Source organism: Callorhinus ursinus, unplaced genomic scaffold (assembly GCF_003265705.2).
Source record: "Callorhinus ursinus isolate GAN/ISIS: 27379988/994484 unplaced genomic scaffold, GSC_fseal_2.0 scaffold22, whole genome shotgun sequence".
In the NCBI taxonomy this organism is placed as follows: Eukaryota; Metazoa; Chordata; class Mammalia; order Carnivora; family Otariidae; genus Callorhinus; species Callorhinus ursinus.
This window is the reverse complement of record NW_027397084.1, coordinates 5,441,665-5,463,066: the sequence shown is the minus strand read 5'-3', so window position 1 is coordinate 5,463,066 and position 21,402 is coordinate 5,441,665. Positions and strand designations below refer to the sequence as shown.

At 43.5% G+C, this 21,402-nt stretch overlaps 1 protein-coding gene across 12 annotated transcripts in view; it reads left to right on the top strand.

The window, feature by feature from the left end:
• Window positions 1–21,402, top strand: part of ADGRF5 (adhesion G protein-coupled receptor F5) — a 102,127-nt gene that overhangs the window by 54,484 nt on the left and 26,241 nt on the right. For 9 of the 12 annotated variants that reach the window (XM_025890740.2, XM_073905055.1, XM_073905050.1 and 6 more), the window contains 8 exons: window positions 84–138; window positions 9,681–9,851; window positions 11,763–11,939; window positions 12,071–12,180; window positions 13,468–13,526; window positions 14,589–14,731; window positions 18,024–18,245; window positions 19,441–19,644. In XM_025890740.2, coding sequence (XP_025746525.1) covers window positions 84–138; window positions 9,681–9,851; window positions 11,763–11,939; window positions 12,071–12,180; window positions 13,468–13,526; window positions 14,589–14,731; window positions 18,024–18,245; window positions 19,441–19,644 — 1,141 coding nt within the window. The remainder of the gene's footprint in view (window positions 1–83; window positions 139–9,680; window positions 9,852–11,762; window positions 11,940–12,070; window positions 12,181–13,467; window positions 13,527–14,588; window positions 14,732–18,023; window positions 18,246–19,440; window positions 19,645–21,402) is intronic. The other 3 variants (XM_073905048.1, XM_025890745.2, XM_073905049.1) reach the window with 2 other exon arrangements.

The following is a 21,402-nucleotide window of genomic DNA, read 5'->3' as shown; positions in this document are numbered from 1 at the left end:
ACATTTCGGGGCATGTGAGCAGAAAGCCATGGAGAAAAGGCATCTCTAACGCTAACTGACAGTTTCCTAAAACATTCTTTCAGATTCTCCGTGAACATGAACCAGCAGGGAAGGAGCTACTAAGACAAAAAAGAGCAGGTATGTAACCTCTTCGCTTGGCAGTGTCTTCTAGCAAGTCCGATCAAATGACATTTGCTGTAACTTTTCAAACCCTGCGATCCACGTAATTCAGTCTCCAAGTGCAGCAGGGTTTGATTTCTAGGAGTAATGACAAGGGAACTCCATTCTCTACTCTATCTAGTAACATTCAGTGGATCTTAGCAACACATAAGCTAAGCCCCTCACTTCCTCCCTCACCGCTCTCCGCAGATCCCCAAAAGTCTGTTCCCAATGGCTCTCTCCTCAGCTCCCTACTTCCTCATGGTAACCTTTCAAAAGCACCAATATGATTCCACTATTTCCTTGCGTAAAATCTTTCATGGGCTCCCAACTGCCTTGGAGAGAAAATCCAATCACCTGCTCGCGTCTTACCAGACACTGCGTGATCTTCCCACTTGTTCTCCTTCTGCTTCCTTTCACATGGTCGCTGCCCCACCCACCACCCCACTTTGTTGTTTGGGGGACTCCAACCTAAGTCTCCATTCACTCGGATTCCCGCCATGTAAGGCTTTCCATTGGTGCCCCAGACAGGGAGGGGCTGCTTCTCTGGGTTCCCACTGCCCTTGTTACATTCCCAGAGCATAAGATTTGTCCCAATGCATTGTAATTATTTTACTTCCTATTTGTCATCCCCGGGAGACAGGAGTTCTCTCGAGCCCTCTTCATCCCTGTAGCCTGGCATCGAGCCCAGTTTCTCAGTAAATGAGTGAACAAATAAAGAGAGTGTATGTCCCTGTCACAGCTGCCCCTTTGTGAGTTGAGGATATGTTCCTATCGCAAAAAGTCCTCTGCCTTAGTGTCTGTACCAACTCTGGAGGAGGCAGAACTTCTTAACCTTTAGGATTATGACTGAATCATGTCCAAATGTGCCGTGGCTTGGTCTGTTCAGTTTTGTGGTCCACAAGAGTCAAGAAGCTGCCAAAGAGAGCGGGCTTTCCCTGAGGCCAGGATAAACGTGTCCATCCATTAGAGCCTTCCAGAATAGCAACCAGCTCCAACTTTGCCCGTTGCTTGAAATGACAATTTGATCACATTTTATTGAGGTCTCAAAATGTTCATTGGAAGGTCACACCTTCATTTTTTTTTCTTCTTTTGCCTTTCTTTTCTTTCTTTTCTGCTTTAGCTTTGTTTGATATCCTTACAGACCCTCTCTCTCCCACTCCCCTCCTTCCCTGAAGCGATCTGAAGCACACAGACCGCACTTCCCATGCTTTTAAACGAGCATCAGGACATCGACTCCAGTCCCTGAGTCCTCTTGCAGCCTGTGATAGGAACAGAGCTGGAGATGTCCCTGTTCGGTATTCTGAAAGACTTTTCTTTTTAAAATCAGACTATTTGTGGATGAGTTCTAGCTCCAGGCTTCTGCCAGGTTCTTGCTGGCCTCAGGCTGTCAGCTTCCTCGGGGACAGTTGGTGACTGTACAGTTGTAAAAGGAACGTCTTCCTGTCCTTCCGGGCCTGGCGGCTTATGACCCATGGTGACATCGTGAGAGGTTAGCCTTTGGGGAGGAAACCACTCCTACATCTAAGGATTTGTCACTCCAAAATTTTCCAGGTGTGCTTTCATTAAAAACAATCATGATGATAATAAATTACCATAAAAACCTGTTTTCCATTTATTATACACGGTCCTCTGTGCTCTTGGCCTCTGGAGTCATTTTGGAAGTGTTAATGACTCAAGCCATCATATTCAGAAGATGGATTGGCTTTGGTACGTTTACAAAATCACCAAAGAAATGGCCATGGAAAGAGCCAGGCACTAGATCACACAGAACTGGAATGTGAGTTGCAATAGACAGCACCACTCTCCAGGAAAGCCATGAAAGAAACCAACAGAAGAGTTACGTTCAGCAGATGCCTTACGGAGGTGTCTGTGTTCTGCTTGCTGTATTAGTTAAGTGAGGCGATAGGATTAAGCTTTGATTTTCAGGGTAATATCCCCTTTCACATATATATTCATCCGCTCCTTCCGGGGACTTAATGCCAGAAAGGGACAAAGTTTCCAAGAGAATGAGGTTCCTCAAAAGGAATGTCCTTTTGAGGCACTGGATTAGATCTTAAGGGTTTGGGATCGAATCGTCTTTAAAAGTAGGGTCAACACTCATTTATGCTCAGAGCACTTATGGACCTCTTCCTAAGTTACTTTGGTCAGCTATATAGCTTCACTGGGCCCCTGGTACACAGACATACATATATGTATATTATACATATATCACATACATATCACACGCACAAACACAGACATACATATGCATAAATATATATATGAGTTATTACTTTACAGGGTTGTTAAGATTAAATAACATTATGTACATATTATTTAAATGTTATTAGGGTTATCTAGAGGTGTACTTGATTTGGGGTTTTTCTTTAATTAGAAACACAGATTTATTTATAAAAATAACATTGCATTTGAAAGAGCCTGAAATATCCCGGGTACAGAGAAAGTCCCATATAACCCTGAAGGCAGGAGGAGGAATGCCATGAGAGGCAAATTAATGTTTTTGGAAAACTCTTTCAAAATTCTATTGGGGAAGAGAAGCCTGCACAAAACCCCAGAAGCCAGAGGCCAGAATCAGGGTGGATCTGCCAGTTAGAGCAGAGAGGCTTCTGGGGAGCAGAGGGAAATAAGAATGAGACAGAGCATCCAGTTATGTCCCGATGACACTCGGAGGTGGATTCTCCATCATCTGAAAGGCTGGCACAGAGGAAGGACTGGTGGAAACCGTCTGAAGTGAGAAGTAGCTGGATGGTTGCGGCCGAATGAAGAAGTCAGCACTCGGGAGTCCAGCGAGGAGGCTCAGCGGCGTGGACCATCACTGGCCCTGGCCCCTCGAGGGAGATAGGAAAGGAGAAAGGGGAACGCTTGTGAAAGATATTACGAGAAGTGGATCACATCTCCCACCTGCTTTGACGTGGGGTGAAGGGTAGCAGTGATCCTTGTGACGCTCTGTGAGCTCACAGACCTGGGCGTCTGGGGGATGTGGAGACCAGAGGTAGAACCCGGAGCTGGAATGGAAATCTTATCTTGAAGGTTTACCAATAAGCTCCAAATTTAGTCTTAAGGGTAATCTTCCTAGGGGAGTGAGAGCAGAAGTTTCTTATTGGTTAGCAGTAACACAAATGCGTTCTCTAGGTCACTTTGTGAGGTTGCCCATGCCAGGTTTCCGAGCTTCATTGGGAATGTTCTTGGGCGCGGGGTGGAAAAGTCCTCATGGGTTCTTCTTTGGCCTCAAAAGGAATGGCTGATAGCAGACATATTTTCGAGAAAGGGAGATCCAGGGTGTCTTATCCTTGTGCTGGAGGCGCTTCAAGTTCATACTTACCTAGTGAGAGAATTGGGTTGTTGGCTGCCAGTGTGGGAATTTCAATCTTTCTGCAGAACTGGCAGCCTCAGCGTGTGCTGGCCCTTTTTCATCCAGGTCCAGGAAATGCTGTGCATTTTCCAGGTTGGGGAACAGATTTGGGGGGTTTTGTGGCCTTAATCTTCCTTATCATAGCATGTGGCATTTAGTGTACTAAGCAGGTGGAGGTGGTAGCAGAGAAAGATGACAAGGTGCTCTCAGCCTGGTGTCTGGGTTTGGTTTTAGGGTTGACCTTCCGTGTGTTGGGAGTGCTTCTTGCTTTTAATTTCTGATCAGTGTGGTGTGTCTGTTTAACCATCTCAAAGGTGAGACCTGATTGGAATAGCATTAGCTTTTCTTGACCTACCAGCAGACATCTGCATGTCATATAACCATCACATTTATCTTAATTCATATTCTTATTTCTACCTGCTATTTCAGACTGGTTACTATATGCCAGACAATTTGCTAGGGGTCTCCACACCAACTTCCTAGCATCAGTTCTGCAAAAAATATATTACTGCTGTTTTACAGATGGCAAAATGTGGCTCACAAGGTTAAATGGCTTGCCCAGGAAAGAAGGTATTCCGCCCCACCTCGCTCTGGCTCCAGAGTCCATGCTCGTGGTACAGAGTTCTAGTTTTCAACACGTGTTTCTGGTTTTTGCCGGTGAGATTCCAGTCCGTGATTATTAGAGCAGCTTCATAGGGTAAAGAGTAAGGAGCACTGCCTTCATCTTAGTAGGAAAAGAATTTTATATGGGACTGACTTTGATGACTTGGGTATATGACAAACTAGTAGAATTGATTACTTTCTCCAGACTTTACAGGCCAGTGTTCCATGACACACTGTGCCACCCATGTTCCCCTCCATTGACACCTGCCAGTGAGCCCCAGCCTGGGGTTCTGGTAGTTTCCCTTTGCCTGAACATGATCCTCTGACTATCTGCTGACAGTGGTACAATAGGATACAGGTGCTGCTGCCAAATTTCTACCTACTAGAACATATTAAGAAACAAGCGGAAGAACAGGAATCTTTTAATATTTACCTGCTACAGGACTAAGGGTGAGAACAACAGAGCCAAATCTTCAGTGATAAAGAAGTCTTGTCCCTTTGGGGCAACCGAAAAATCACATCAACCTCATTTGTCTTGTGTGAAGTCAGCAGCCTTCGTTCTTTTGCAGGTGGGAGATTAATTTACACATAGACTTAGGCTCCAACTTCTGAGAAGCCGTAATTCCCATTAGAGTGGCCCGGCAAAAATAGGATTGTTTGCTTAAACAGCTGTGCTTAAGACCCAGAACTACTTGTCTCCGTTTGTGGCCAACTTTCCAGAAATGTCTCTTTAAGATAAGTGCAGTGTGGCGGGCAGCAATTTCTGGGAAAGGAGAGGGGAAATCCTGTTTGGTCTGTGTCTCTGGGCCTGCTTATAGGCTCCATCCGTCGCACGGATGACACCTGGAATGTGCTACCTTCCACTGGGGGCACCGGTGAGTCAGAAAAGTTCAGGCAAACAACACTAGGCCACAGAAGCCCGACAAAAAGGAAACACGTTAAACTCTGGAATCAGATGGTCCAGAGGCAGCCGAGGAGGAGCACAGAAGGGCCTCTTGGGGACACATTCACACAGAGGTGGGAAAACCTTCCTCTGTTCCTCCTGAGTCCCTTGTAGCCTGGAGCAAGACCAGGAACATCACTCTCCCCAGCTCTGAAGTCCTCGGAATTGGGAGAGGTCAGGCGAGCAGGATTTGGCATTTTTATCCCAAACTGTGGGCGGAGTGTGCCTCTGGTCCCATCCACCGGCGGGTCACGCTGACACCTGAGCAGCTGAGCTACGTTACTTAAAGTCAGACACTCGCCCTGCGGCTGTACAGGGACAGGAGGCCCGGTGGCAGCTCCGTGTGTCTTGCCTGTGGGGCGGAGACACTGGAGACCAGAACGAATGACCCGGATGGGGCGGGCATCTTGACGTTCCTCGGATGAACTGTGGAAATCCGCTGTCTCAGGGCTTTTATGCTTATTTTCTCTTCCTGGGGGAGTAGTCCCCGAATATCCACAGGGCAACTCCTTATTTCATTTGCATCTTTGCTCAGCATTTACTGCTTTAGAAAGGTCTTGTCTAACCATTCTACAAAAAAATCCCACTCTACCCTCAATGTGCCTGCCACTCTGTTTTCTTACCCTGCTTTATTGTCTCCATGCGCTTCAGAACTGCCCGACACTGAAGTTTCAACTTACTTTTACCTCCCGCATGAAGACAGACAATCCATGGAAGTAGAGCTTTGCCTCTTTTATTTACCCCATGTCCTCAGCACCTGGCACAGTGCCTGGGAAGTAGGCACTTAATAAACAGTAAACTTACTATGAATCAATAAATCAATAAATGAAGGCACAAGTGAATAAACCTAGCAAGACTTAATGTCAAAATCCGAGTGCCAATGGCAATGGGTCACACTGTGTTCTTCCTCGGTGTGGATTTCTAAGACATTTATGGTGCTGAAACAAATAGAACAACGTTTTAGATAATTCTTCCGTTTATTATGAATAATTTTGCCTTTAACATGCTGTTATTTTAAAATTTACTTTGAGAATTGCACACTAGTTCTAAAGACACGTTTAATTATAAAGCTTATTTTTTTTTTCCTTTTTACACAAAGGTTTATAAGGTGTTTACAAAACGATCACCTTCATTATCGTCTTCCGTTGGAATTGTGGTAGGGAACGGTTAAAATAAAATGGACTTTGGAGTCAGGAAAATGTGATTTCAAATCCCAGTTTTAACGTTTGCTATTCAGGGGACTTCACCCCACTAAACCTCAATTTTATCATCTGCAAAATGGGCGTATACACATTCTCCTCATGACCCCGGAACCTACAGGGCAGTGAATAAGTGGCAGTTACTATTAATGATTATTACTTTTATTATGAGCACTTTTGATCCATTGGGTGTGACTGAAGAAAGAGGTGAACACGTATGCTTGGAGACTATCTAATTGCCCCCATAGGTGCGGGAGGCATCTAGGAAAAAAAAAAAAGCAAAGCAAAAACAAAACAAACAAACAAGAAAACACACACACAACAGAAACAAGTTTAGGTGCCAATATTGGCTCTCTAGGGTTACCTCCTTGGTTTCCTCATTTGGATTAAAACATTAAATCCCAAACCTGCCTGATCACCAGGATCACCAGTGGGAATTGGAAAAAATAAATACAGATTTATGGGCCTAATCCAAAAAGATTTTACTTTGGCTCACCTGGATTGAGGCTCCAAAGTATCCGTGTGTGTTGCACTCCCTCGGTGTACATAATCACCAATCAAGTGTGTGGACCACCAAAATAGATGATGACTTCCAAGGGCAAGCCTATAGTTTTCTGAGTTATTATGGTGTTGTTGAGCCTGTTCTGAAGAATTGACTCTTGTCATGCTGAAGACGTTCCTTCTCTAGTGGAGGTCCCACATCCATACCAGTCTCTAGGGAGAAGTGTTGTTCAGGTGGAAGGTTATTCTGAAACTTCTTTAGAAGTTGAAAAACATAAAAGGTAGATGAGAGGAAGAGGTTCTTGGAGGCTGGTACTTTTATTACAGTTGCACAAATCCCCTAGAAGAGAATTTGTTAAAGTCACAGGAAGTGATGTTAAGTATGTTAAGCTTTTGGCTCAGCTCCTTGTAAGGTCTCAGCGGAAGGACCGCCTAGGTTTCAGTGGGGAATGAGGACATCGGTGAATCACCATGTGCTTCCCAGGCACACGTTTGTCCTGAAATTATGTCTGAAAAGAACACAGAGAAGTGGCCTCAGAGATGAGCAGTAGGAATGGCGCTCAGGCAGGGGCTGATGCCATGCTGGGGTCAGAACCTGGGATGCAACATTGCAGGTGATGAAGTGGGGGATGTGGTATTGTTATTGACTTCACTCTTCTAAAAAGTCCTACCATCTAGGATATCCTGTTTACATCCATGGGAGGAGATAGACTGCCTACAGCAAAGAGAATCTTGGAGCTGAATCTGCTGAAGGGTTTGAACATGGCTGCATTAATTTTCAGGAAAAAGAATGTGCTCCAAGGCAGACATTCCTTGTAAATATCATGCAGCCACCCTCCTCACAAATATTCCCAGCAGGCCCCATACCGTGTCTAGAGTTAGGATCACATAAATTAAGATGAACAGTTCTTCCAGGAAGCTTGTTTTCATCACAGAATCATTGGAGAATTAGAAAGAAAACAGGAAATTTGAGGCATTGCCATGGTATCATGACAGACTGTGCTTCTGCACTGGGTTTTAAAAGTCACTTTGTTCTACTTGTAATTACATTTTTATAAGCAGGAAATATACCTTAAGATATATTCTTAATTTTAAGAAAATTGGCAAAGACTTTTTTTTCACAGTTTGAGTTAATTACAGCAAGTTGAATGATGCATGTCAGAATGAAATAATTCTCAGAAAGATTGATGAATAAAACCAACCTTCTAAGACATAGTTTATCACTATAAGTAAACAGATATTACAGCTTTCTTCAACAAAAATTTATTCATTGGCGTTTCCCATCACAAACTTACTCTATTTTAGTGCTTCTCATCAATATTCCTTGGGAAATTTTAAACAAATCTGGCAATATTGTGAGAAAATTCTTTGCCCTTTTAGAAAACAGACCTAGAATTTTAATTTATGGCAAAGTATACGGCATACTTCCAGATTTGACTTAAATTTTAAAATAATAGTTTTGTAAGTATTCACTAACCTCTTCCTTATTTGACTGACAAGATAGAATAAGCCACAACTTGTCTTCTCAATTCATCTGTGTAAAAAATTCTCCTAGTCTTTGAAGGTTCCATCATGAGCTATGAAACTAGCCCTTGGCTTCTGCTCCTGTTATGTATTTCAGCCAAGAATGAGCCAAAGATTCTGGCAGTGACAGAGAGGTGAATGTGTAGCCCCGTCAAGAGGGTCACAACTTTAAAAAGAACTGATTGGGCACACATTTATTAATGTGGTGAGCTCCATTCCAGATGGAGTAAAGCTATGAGAACTGAAAGAAATAGTTCCTGCCCTTGAGAAGCTTACAACTAGTGAACCAGACATAATGTAATACAGAAAACTATGAAAGAATATTCTGGTATGTATATTGTCTGGCTTGCCTGTGGTGGGTATGTGTTGGACATCAAATGCATTTAGGACACCAGAGAGTCAATCAGCCTGGAGACAATTTGGAAAGGCAATGAAGAGCTGGAGATTTATGAATTTTGCTTTCATTGAGTACCTATCATGCTCTGGACACCAGAGATACACAGTAAGAACTAAGAGCCCATGCTGTGTGCGTAGGCGAAGAGCAAAGGGAATTAACTGGATGACTTTTCCTGGAGGTCTTCAAGCCATGCCTAGTACAGATCTCAAAACGCACACATGTCAAGTGAATGGTGTTGGAAACACACTGACTCATTCCTCTGAGTCAGGACCATGGCTTTATTGTTTAGACGGTTGCCAAGGTCCCCCTGCTAGGTCTCCCTGCTTCTATTCTTGCCCCTTCCGGTCCAGTTTCAACACAGCAATCCTTGACCTTGGACACCAAGGAGGGTGAGAGAACGGAGAGGAAGGACAAGACTTGAACTTAGCCTGTGAATCTCTCAAATGGCCAGAGACCACTACACTGAGACCAGACAAATCGGTTGCCTTCCTCCGTTAAATGGTAAAGTCATGGGGCACCTGGGTGGTGCAGTTGGTTAAGCATCAGACTCTTGGTCTGGGCTCAGATCCTGAGATCAGGGTCCTGAGATCAGGGTCATGAGATTGAGCCCCGCATCGGGCTCTGCACTCAACTCGCAATCTGCTTAAGATTTTCTCTCTCTCTCTCTCTCTCTCTCTCCCCCTTTCTCTATGCCCCTCACCCCCACTTTCTCTCTCTCTCAAATAAATAAATAAATCTTTAAAAGAAAATAAATAAATAAATAAACAAATAAATAAATAAATAGTAAAGTCATAGAGAGGGAACACCATGAAGGGGATGTTTGGTGGTATAAACTGACAAACTTCTTTTTCTCTAAAAAGGTTCATTAGAAATCCCTTAAGGCTGAAATGTCCAGCATTCACATAGTCCCATTACTGCCTTTAAATGTTGAACTGTCCACCATGGCCCCTCTCTGCCACCCACAGCGAGTTCTCACAGCTTCCTGTGCTTTCCTTTCAGTAGCCTCAAGTAGCCCAGCAGCTGAAGAGTATACCGTTGATGTGCAGATCAGTTTTGAAAATGCCTCCTTCCTGGAGCCTATCAAAGCTTACTTGCACAGCCTCAGTTTCCCAATTCAAGGGAATAGCACTGACCAAGCCACCAACATTCTAAACATTGAGGTGACAACAGGTGAGTCAAAGACCCATTGCTTCAGAACAGAGGGTGGGGTATATCGGGAGAAAGGCTGTCTGCACTCCTTACTATTAGAGCAGATTGTACTTAGTAGGCAAGTGAAATGACCCAAAAAGGCTTGAGGCATGATTTTATGACTTCATAGCATTCCAGAATGAGGCCCCTATTGGCAAACTCTGCAGCCAGTTTCCTTATTTCAAATGGTGGCCAAATGTTTGCTTGGTGGCTTGTGTATTGGTTGTCACAAAATATGTGCCAAGATACTGCCAGGTCCTTCATGACCAACTATGGGGTTCCATTCCTCTGGGTAATCAGTGGGTACAGCAAGGACTGGTTCAGGTATTAATAAGTGGCAAGTTCCCTTCATTCTGGCATCATAGGTCAAGAAATAGGAACGAGGTACATGCCTGGATTGGAAGCAAGACATAATATAGAAACCCCCAGGCTATGGGATTGGACTTTCTGGTCACTGCCTCCCTTTTGAGGATATGCTAGGTATCCTACTTCTCAGACACCATCACCTGGGAAGCTATGATAGGGGACTCCCCCTTGTCCTAAACAAAGTTATTGTCTTGCAGGCACTAACAGATGTTGGATTTTATGATTCTGAAATGGAGGCAAGCATAAAATTCTTGCTTTTCAAAAATTGTTTTTAATTCTCAAATTTCAAATAGTCATCAATATCATCTATGCATTCCAGTTTTTTATTCTTAGTATATGCTAGAGGAATATAGTTGCTGAAATGGTTGCTTCATAGCTCCTTTTGGGTGCCACTTCCCACCAATGCTGAAGAACAGAACTGCATCAGTGTTCGTGGATTCAGTAGAGCTTGGGTGTCCCTCCTATTTCGGGAACAATGATTTGATGGCTTTCCTTTGGGTAGTCATTCTTTGGACCTTTGCCTAGGAGCTGATTCTTAGAATAGACAGCTCCCAGTGTTATGACTTTGATTGAATTTTAGGAATAAATTCAAAACACTCTGTTTTCAGAGCATTTTCCAATGTCCCCAGTGGGATTAGCTACTATTTTGGTTGTTCACATTTGACTAGAAATGTAAAAGGCACAGTCGTATTTGTACTCTGTATTTGTTATCTTTTGCTGCTTAACAAATTAGCCCAAAACTTAGCATCTTAAAACAATAAATATTTATTGTATCATATAGTTTCTGAAGGCCAGAAATTCAGGAGGAGCTTATCTGGGTGGCTCAGGCTCAGGTTATATGAGGTTGCAGCCAACCTGTCAGCCAGAGTGGCAATCCTCTGAAGGCTCAACTGGGGCTGGAAAATCCACTCTGAAGCCCACTCATGTGGTTGTTGGCAGGACCCAGCTCCTTAGTAGCTGTTGGCTGGAGACTTTTGTTCCTCACCATGTCAGTCTTTCCATGACATGTCCTTGTGCAGGGGCAGCTGGCTGCCCCCACAGCAAATGATGAAAGAGAAGAAGAGAGAGAGAGAGAGAGAGAGAGATCACAGAGGAAAGCCAGTGTCTTTTATATCCTAATCTCAGAGATGATATATCATCACTTCTGCCATATTCTGTTGGTCGCACAGACCAAGCCTAGTACAGTATGACAGGGAGTTACAAAAGAGTATCAATACTCAGAAACAGGGGTGGACAGGGGCCATCCTGGAAACTGGCTACCATACACTTCATGTCCAGGAATCTGTTCATCATGGTATCATTGTAGGCATCCCCTAAGATAGTCAAAGCCATCATCCTTTAGGTGGCCGTGCCTGATAGCATGGTGATGCATAATGGGAATCACGTGAATCTCATGTAATACCATTGAACTTCCCAGAGGGCAATATGGAGTCAAGTTAGGATTTTCTACAAGTATAAATACTTACAGTCTATAAATGTAAAGGTGGTGACCACCTTCTCTCTTCTTACTCTTCTGGCTAATGGTAGTCTGCAGACCTACTGGGAATGAAATCTGGTGCTCCTGTGAGACAGTCTATAGGTGGCCTCAGGAAAAGTGCCTCCAAAATCTCACTTGTCAAGAGCATGGCAGTGTCCCTGCAGGGCATCACTGCAGTTGCCTTAAAGGATTACCTCCCAAGGGACCTTTCTGCCAGCTCCAAGGAGGTAAGTAACTGTTCATTAAATGATTCTTTGTTGAGTGGCTATTTGATACCAACTCAAGCAAACGTTTCTCTGTTCTGTGTGTATTCACCTGCTAACATGAGATTTTAAAATGTTGCCCTGCGTTTTTTCAGCAGATGTTACCCTAAGAATGTCAGTCAGACTCAATGTGGGCTTTCAAGAAGACCTCAAGAACACTTCCTCTGCTCTCTATAGGTCCTACAAGACTGACTTGGAAACAGCGGTAGGTTTTGGCCCCGGGAACCTCTTAACCAACAAGCTTTGGGCTGAACTGAATCTGTTGCATTTACAGTGGATAAATTGCTTGGCTTTGTCAGAATTTATGAATGTGGACATCAAAGCTATTCCTATACCTCTGGGATGATGAATTAAGAAGTGCTCAAATCAAACAGTGTTCGGGGGATGATTTGACATCATCTTGACCTATAGGTAGAACTTCTTCCCAGGGTAGAATTGATTCAGAGAAGATTTGGTGACATCAGCTCATTGAATCCTATTCAAAGGCCCAAGAACCTGGTCTAGAAGTGCCTGATGGTGCATTTCTATTTGTTTTCACACACCACCTGGATGAAGCCCCTAACATCCTTTGGGCAGATCAGCCTAAGGCTGTTACTGAGGGTTTCAAACCATTCTATATTAAAAGTACCGAGGCATTCTCACTTATGACAGATTTAAATTTACTCATATAAAAATAGAGAATATCCCCTGGGTGTTAATTGTGTGCCAGACACTATTCTAAGTGCTTTACATTGGATTAATTCATCTGAGCCTAAATGCTTTGCTCGAATTAACTCATTTGGAGTAGAGCTTCCCAATTGGTGCTACAAATTATTACAGGTGCGCTGAAATAATGACTTCCCTTAGTTTTCTGGGCAGCCAAGCCCCTGTCTCAGGCCAGGAGCGCCTCCACTTACCCTTCTGTACCACAGAAATTATTTTCATTTCCATGGGTGCCATGCTGAAATGCTGAAGAGCTCTTGGACATCTGATTTGCATATCTGGCATGTAATAGTTCTGCACAGCACAAGAAGCTTCCTCTCTCTCTCTCTCTCACACACACACACACACACACAGCACGCTCAATTATATACCTTGGAGGAAAGAGAGAATGGCATATTAATCTTCAGATCCCACCCACCCATGTACCTGGCACAGTGCTCTGCACCTACAGTGCTTTGTGTATAACATCTGCCTGCAGATGTGACTTGAATCAAAATGAGTCTCCTGTGGATTGGTATTCAGAGAAACCTCCCCATTTTCTTTGCTAGGCATCTCCTTGAGTAAAATTTTTTGCACATGTAATCTGGTATTTGCTTCTTGGAGAACCCAGCCTGCAATAGGCAGACAGGAATTACTTCTTCAAAGATCTGCCTGTGCCAGCACTATTAAAATATATAGGAGAAGGGTTTAGCTGGGGTCGTAAAGAATATGTGCTTTTTACTCGGCTTTAAATCTTTTGCCTTATCTCTCACTGGACCTTGATACGATGACACTTGTCTTTGTTTTCCAGTTCTGGAAAGGTTACAGTATTTTACCAGGCTTCAAATTGGTGACTGTGACAGGGTTCAGGTAAGAAGATGTAATCGGGGGCGGCTGGGTGGCTCAGTTGGTTAAGCATCTGCCTTCAGCTCAGGTCATAATCCCAGGGTCCTGGGATCAAGCCCCGCATCAGGCTCCCTGCTCAGCGGGAAGCTGGCTTCTCCCTCTCCTCCTTCTACTCCCCCTGCTTGTGCTCTCGCTCTCTCTCCCAAGTAAATAAATAAAATCTTGAAGAAAAAAAAAGAAGCTGTAATCGGGTCATTTCTACCCAATGGCAGAGACCAATATGTTAGAGAAGGAGAAAAAGCCCATTAGGGGGCATCATGTGGGCACACAGCAGGGACATTTTGGTAGAAGTGAAGACAATACCAGGTTGCTGGGGCTTAAAGAGGGAGACAATGGCTGAGAACAGAAACTTGCTCCCTAGAGATACACCTACTTAGATGGAAAGTGAGCAAAAGCCTTGTGTTTATTCTGTGCATGCAAAACTTTTGCAAACAGATACGGGGTAAGTTTGCAGTCTGGTGAGTTCTGAGTTATAAAAATGAAATAATGTCATGCATGATGCCTTTATTCAAGAGAAGTCACCCGCCAGCCGCAAGCACACAGTTGCACGCTGCTGTGTGAATGGCTCCCCCTGGAGCTGGGCACCGTGGCGGCCGTGAGCGGGTTAGCACAGGCTTTCAAAAAGTTAGTTGCCAATTTTAAGAATAAAGAATGTTCAGAGAAAAATTCAGGATTTTGGCTTCCCTTAACATTCAGCGTATCTGGTACCCCTGGGTCAGCATGGACTGTGACAATAGTCTCTGCGTTGTGCCTGCCACCCTATGACCAGCTTCTGTGATTCACTCCACTCATTCCTGTCTGGCTGTTTTGTTCATTTATGTCACCTGTCTGCGGCTGTTTGACTGTGTGAGCCCTGCCTCGGGCTTTCAACTAGAGTTTAATAACAGGTTGATTAGAGTGAACCCTTGAAGATAGAACTGCCCAGGCTGTTCCTGCCATTTTGTTTCTCCCATGCAAATACACCATAAGGATCTAGACTCTTCCAGGTCAGTCACTGCCTTACTAAACTGAGTGGTCTCCATCCAGGCCTGGAAGTGTGGTTGTGACATATGAGGTCCAGACGACAACACCATCACCCGAATTAATGCATAAAGCAAACGAGCAAGTAATGCAGAACCTTAATCAGACCTACAAAATGGACTACAGCTCCTTTCAAGCAGTTACTAGCAGTAAGTAGGACATCTGCACATTTTTCCTGTACATGGATTTTATTTAGATAAAGTAATGGTATTTATCATTATGCTTAAAACTAGGAAATTCCATTACAATGTCCTCCATGGACAGAGACTGTCTTGTTCCTGACACAGAGACTTATGTGCCCACTGCCCCCTCCCCATCTGAGGCGCCAGTGCAGAGCCTCCCAACCAGGCTAATGTCACTGCAGTTGGGAGGGGGGGTTGAAGGGTTGAGAGAGATTTGACCAGAGGGTCACAGAGCCATCTGGGTTTATGGATTCTTAATAAAAAATTAGAAGGCCCCAAACATCCAAAAACTAACATGGAGGTGGGAGTTGGGATATTCATGAAATGCATTGATATTAAACAATTGATAATGTTATTTTAGAGCAGTAGTTCTTGAAGTGTGGCCCCCAGACCAACAGCATCAGCACCACCTGGAAACTTGTTAGAAAGATAGATTCTTAGGGCCACCCCAGACCAACCAGGGCGATTGGTGTTTCAACAAGCCCTCCAGGTGGTTCTGATGCACGGGAAAGTTTGAGAACCCCTGCTTGGGATCACCTAGAGCAGTGATAAAATCCTGGGGTGTTAGATGTTCTCCCCCATTTTACAAATGGGTACAGAGTTGTGTTCTGTTGTGTCATTAGGTGGGCGGACCTATTATTAATTGGGAAATAGCCCGCTGAGCAGAGATTTGGCAGGTAAGAATTTGCTGGTGGATGTTCTAGCTAACTCCAGTCCATGGTTCTGGACTCAAGATGATTCCTCCTTGGAGTGACACTGTCCCCCAGCAGGGAGGGCCCCGAAAGGACTGTTTCAGGCACACCTGGGAGAAAGGGCACCCCTTCTCAAGGGTTAAGCCATCCTTACAATAGGTTTATAAGTTTTGTCTTTACATTCTCCGGTATTGTTAGACACCAGATCATTTTTAAGAACAAAATATTGAAAGATACATACATAATTGTAAGAAGGTGCTATAACATAAGCAAGAGAAAAAGCAAAATAAAAATCCAGAATACATAAGACAGCAACACAGGTGAAAACTGGAAAATTAAAGAAAGGGGAGTAAGTGGCCTAAAAGTATGGGCTCCCATGGAAGGCACCCAGCGATGCTACTCCCTCCTGACCCCCAACACCACCCCCAACCAACACGTTTTACCCCGAAAAATTCCTTATGTTTATGGTTCTGACGGCATAGGTGAACATCAGGCTCTAGCCTAGGTAAGCTTCGGTTATGATTACTCCTTCCCCCAAATTTCAGTTCTGTTGAGGATAGTCAACCATTTAAAGGAGCCGGTATCTAGCAGTGTTACTGATCAGTGGCTGACTGTTGGTCCAGAAACATGCTGCTGACAGTACGGTTCCCAAAAGTGCTTTGGAGTTTGTGGCTTATCCTTCCAAAGAGCAATGAAGTCATTGTGAATGGAGCTCAACACCATTTCTGCAGAGCGTCTGCATCCATCTCTGCAACCATCTCCTTGGAAGACCAGAATGATTCTGTGATATGCACAGCTTCCGAGCAATAAACAGGAACGTAGGTCATGTACATTTCCACGGGAGAGCTCCCCCATCATCCGGCTCTCCATAGCGTTACTGCTATTTACCTAGGGTATAAATATCCAAAAGGCCAAGAGCCTGGGTTTTGTTTTGCTTTAATTATAATTATACTGGGGGGCAGAGAAGAGGAAGAGAACAAGAAAGAAAAAAAGCTGAATGAATGAGTTGGTATCAGAAAGTTATTTTAAATCGTTATGAAATAACGGAGAACACAGGGCAATCAATATTCAGAATATTTCCATTTATTTGGTTGTGTATTCATCCTCAAAGTAATTAATGTTTGGTTAATTAGCAGGGGCGCTTAACCAGAATGCCCCTTTCTTTCATCACCGCCCATAAATTCATGGTCAATTCCATATAATCACATGATACCCACGGTCTTACTAATCATTATCGTTAGCCACAGTGATGACGAAGAGACACATCGTTAATGTATCTTTTCTGTGTTAAGCCCAGCTTAACACAGAATTGTGTCCTCACATATCCTGTGAGATGGGTCCTGTTATCTGCATTTTATAGGGAAGGAACTAGAAGAGGAGGGAGGGTAAATAATTTGCTCAAGAACACAGAGTAAGCAACATAAGTCTGTATGACTTCTGAGTCAGTTCGCTACGTTAAATATTCCCAGGAGGTCTTGTTTCTTAACAGTTGGGTGTGATATTTTAAAATCTTCTTTAATTCAGGAGCCTAAAAAAAGTGATAAGAAATATTTAGATCCCTTGGTACTTTGACTAGAACATCAGAGCTCCTGAAATTAATTTTAGGGTATTGTGATCCCATGTTGACAATATGGAGAGGGTCTGGCCTGAGCATGGAGCCCATGCAAAACAGCCCTCATAGAGCTTCCCTTATCCAGCACCTCTGATTTCCTCAACATGTGGAATTCATGAAGGATGTGGAATAAGAAACACAGCTTAAAGGGAAAAAAACGCATGTTGTGTAAACAAAGGACAACCATAAACACAAAAAGTAAATGTTGTGTTTTATTTCTGTGAAATGACTTAATGCCATTGTTCTCCTGATTTGTACCATGAAAACAATAATAGCTACTATTCCCCCAAATCACCTCCCCGTGGCTCTCACTGCTCCTGTTTTCCAGACAATGAGCTGAGGCTCAGAGAGGCTAAGTAAATTCCCTAGGGCCACACAGCTGTGTGTGGCACAGAACCAGGATTCAAATCTGGACCTGTGTGTCTATAAAGTTCTCCTTCTTAAGGGCCCATGGGTATGAAGTCTTTAAAAAAAATTCTTAATTCTTAACAGACTTTATTATAAGAAATTATTTTTCCCCACTTATAATTCACCAAAAACATACAACAGAGCTTTCAGTGGTATAAGATACCCATTATTGTCAAGAGGCAGTTGATCTTATTGAGTCAGTAGCAAAGAAACTTGAGGTTTAAATGAGTTGGTGTGACTTTTTTATAAGCAAGTGAGCATTTTTCTACCAGACTATGTGAAATACTGAAAATAGCTTTGGAATCCACATCACTACCAATGAGTCCAATTGAGTGTGCTCAGACTCCAAACTGGAAGCCTTGTCCCCGGTATCTGGCAGGTGGCAACTCTTTGGGACTCAGACACCAGCTGTCCGGGGATGGAAGGAGGAAGACGCGTTGCCTCCTTCTAGAAGCACTACAGCCCCATGTGGTGGGGGTGCCCGCTGGGTAGTCTCAATTCCATTCGTTTGCTCTGGGATCTTAATACCTTTTCTTTGGGTTTCCAGATGAAACGAAGTTCACCATCATACCAGAAATCATTTTTGAAGGGGACACGGTAAATCTGGTGTGTGAAAACGAAGTTTTGTCCTCTAACGTGACCTGGCACCACGTCGAAAGGCGCTCTGACTTGCAGAACAGCAGCAGATTCTCGGTTTACAGCGCCGTGCTCAACAACGTGACCTCAGTATCGCGCCTCACCATTTACAACATCACTCCCGGCGATGCAGGTGGGTTTCCATCCAAGAACGGGTGCGGGGAAAGGAACAAACAGCTCATAAAGAAGCAAGCCTTGGAGTATATACATAGTGTTTTCCTCTTTGAAAAGAAGTCACTGGCCTCAACTTTTCAAAATTAAAAATGAATCCCATGGCATATGAGTAAGCAAATATAGCCTTGGAGACAAAAACAGATTTCCACATTTACCAAGGGCTTATGAGTTGGAAATGGAGACAAAAATCCTTCTTTTGTTTTTAATCTTTAAAAAATTTTAAACAGCTTTGTTGAGATAGAATTGACATGTAATAAGCTGTACATATTTAAAGGGTGCCGTTTAGTAAGTTGTGACATATGTGTGCACCTGTGAAACTACCACCCTCCTCAGGAGAGCGAACATATCTTTTCCATCACCCTCTGCATGCAGTTTTCTTGGATTCCCTTGTAATCTCTCCCACTTCCCACTCTCCCTCCCCAACACCCACAGAAGCAGAAGTTTTAAACCTGACACTAGAATCTAACAACCCCATTGTAACCCAGATGTCAGCAGGGGCATCTCTTTTTCCCTGACAGAGAAGTTGGGTTGCAGACACACGGGTCCTGTTACATCTTTGTGGATTCTGATTTTGCCGCAGAGTTAAATAGAATGCCAAAATCATCCCTGACCTTCTAATTCTCCGAGGCTTTGCAATTTTTCCTTTCTACCTCTTTCATCACCACACCTTTTTTTCTTATCAGCAAAGACTGAGATTTCTGCTCCTTCCCTGGAACATCTCTCTACTCATTAACTTGTGGCATCAGAAATGACCTGCATTGACCTTCCTGAATGTTTCTTTAGGGTTGTTTAGAGCAAGTCTTGGATGTTTTTGAAAACGATGCTTCGGGAAGTACTGTCACGACGCATGAGATGAAGCTATCATTCTTTTAAGGAATTCCATATATGTAATAAGAAGAAATGCAATTGTAGGGGCACCTGGGTGGTGCGGTTGGTTGAGCATCCAACTCTTGGTTTTGGCTCCGGTTGTGATCTCGGGGTCTTGAGATGGAGCCCTGTGTCAGGCTCCGTGCTCAGCAAGGAGTCTGCTGGAGATTCTCTGTTTCCCTCGCCCTCTGCCCCCCCCCCCACCTGGCTCGTTCACACGCTCTCTCTCTCTGAAATAAACAAATAAATCTTTTTTTTAAAAAAATACATTTGTGTATTCTATGCAGGTGAATATATTTGCAAGCTGACGTTAGATATTTTTGAATATGAGTCCAGAAAAAAAATAGATGTCACGCCCATCCGAATTTTGGCAACTGAAGAAATGAAGGTGACGTGCGACAACAATCCTGTGTCTTTGAACTGCTGCAGTGAGATTAATGTTAATTGGAGCGCGATAGAATGGAAGCAGGAGGGGAAAATAAACATTCCAGGTAAGAATGTTAGATGCCATTTTGCATGTACATTTTTGCCTTTTGGCCAAGTAAAAATGGGAGATGCACTGGGTGGGAGAGGAAATGTCAGATGGCTGTTTTTTCCCAAACTTCAGACTATAAAAACATAACTAGGCTTGATGCCAACTCCAACTTAGCTATTCTAGAACAACATTCCAAAAATATATGCATACAAATGTCATGCTTGGGTTGTAGACAAGATCCTGGCTGGGAAGATGTGATGACTTAGGTCCACAGTATCTCCTGCCTGTAGAAAAGCTGGCCCCCCACCTTCCTTCTCTCATCATCTTCGACAAAGAGCTAAGGATGAGGTCATTGGCTTTGCTTTGGAGTCTGACTCGGAACTTCTCTTTCTGTGTCTCTTTTCTTGGTGTCTGTCATTCTCACATCTCTGCCTCTGTCCTACATCCTTCTGTATTACCTAATTCTGTGTCTTTGTGGTTTTTGTCTTGTTTTGCTTTTTTTATTTCTTGGTGTAGACCTGTTTGTCTCTCATTGGTTCCATGTCAATTTCTGATCTTGCTTAGCTTCCTTTTAGATCTGAGATATTACTGGAAATTCTCCAGCCCCCCCGTTTATACTGATGAATGATAATAATAATAAATTAAAAGAGCAATACTGATTCTGTTTTGTATAACAGTTTATGATTAACCAATGTTTTAAAAATATGTTATCACTCTTGATCACATTTAACCCTGATCGCAAGTTTGAAGCTGGCATTTTTTTCCTCCAATTTGCAAATAAGGAAATTGAGGTCTACACTGACTTATCTGAGGTTGTCAAAAAGGAAAAGAAAGAAAAAGAGAGACTCACCTCAGGTCTGATTATGCAAGACCAGTGTTTGCCTTGGCAAAACTATGTTAGCCATGCCTAAGGAACCAGTGCTGGTGCAGGCTGATCTGGAAATGTTTGTTCTGGAGCGGGAGACTTTTTTGTCTAGAAACTTCATGTAACAAGATCCAATCCTTCCCTTAAGAAATGACAGCTTTACGTGCTCATCTTTACACTAAAAAAATAATTAAAGTAAAATGTGGCTTTACTCGTGAAATACATCGGTGCGGTAAGGCTTTATGGTACAGAGTCTTTGCTATCAGACTATATTAAGTTATAAAAAAATAAAATAATGATTAATTTACATGCAACTTGTCCTGAGCCCATCTATTTGCAAAGCACATTTCACCTGCTGCATCTGTATTTTACTTTAAATACTCCGAAGAATGGGAGAGGTATCTGGTAACCGTTGAAAATGTTGACACCTGATACGTTTAGTCACTGCCTTGATTTTTCAGGACGAGGAAGTGTAGGCACCCTGGAGAAGCTGCCAGTTGGGAGAAAGACCTTGCAAATTTCCCTTGGTACTGACTTAATGTACTTTCAGCTCCAAAAGCTGAAAGCCTAGCCCTCTGGCAGAGGAACCAGGAAGTCTGCAGTACAGATGCTCAGGGACCTCTCTGTGGCCACCACTGCTTCAGACATTCCTAATGCCCAGTGCAGGTGACCCAGCTACAGAACAATGGATTTCCTGCCACAGGGCTGGCCGCCCGGGGACCCGCACCGTCCGTTCATTCTCTGATGAACTTAGCCTCTGCCCTCGGCACCTTGCCTTCCTCCTCCGCTTGCAGCTCCCACTCTGAAGCTCTCTCTCTCTCTCCAAATTCCACGATTCTTTTAGCACCCATTGTTCCAGATCAGTAGGAGACAATCTAGCAAAATAATTCACTCCAAAGCACGAGGAAC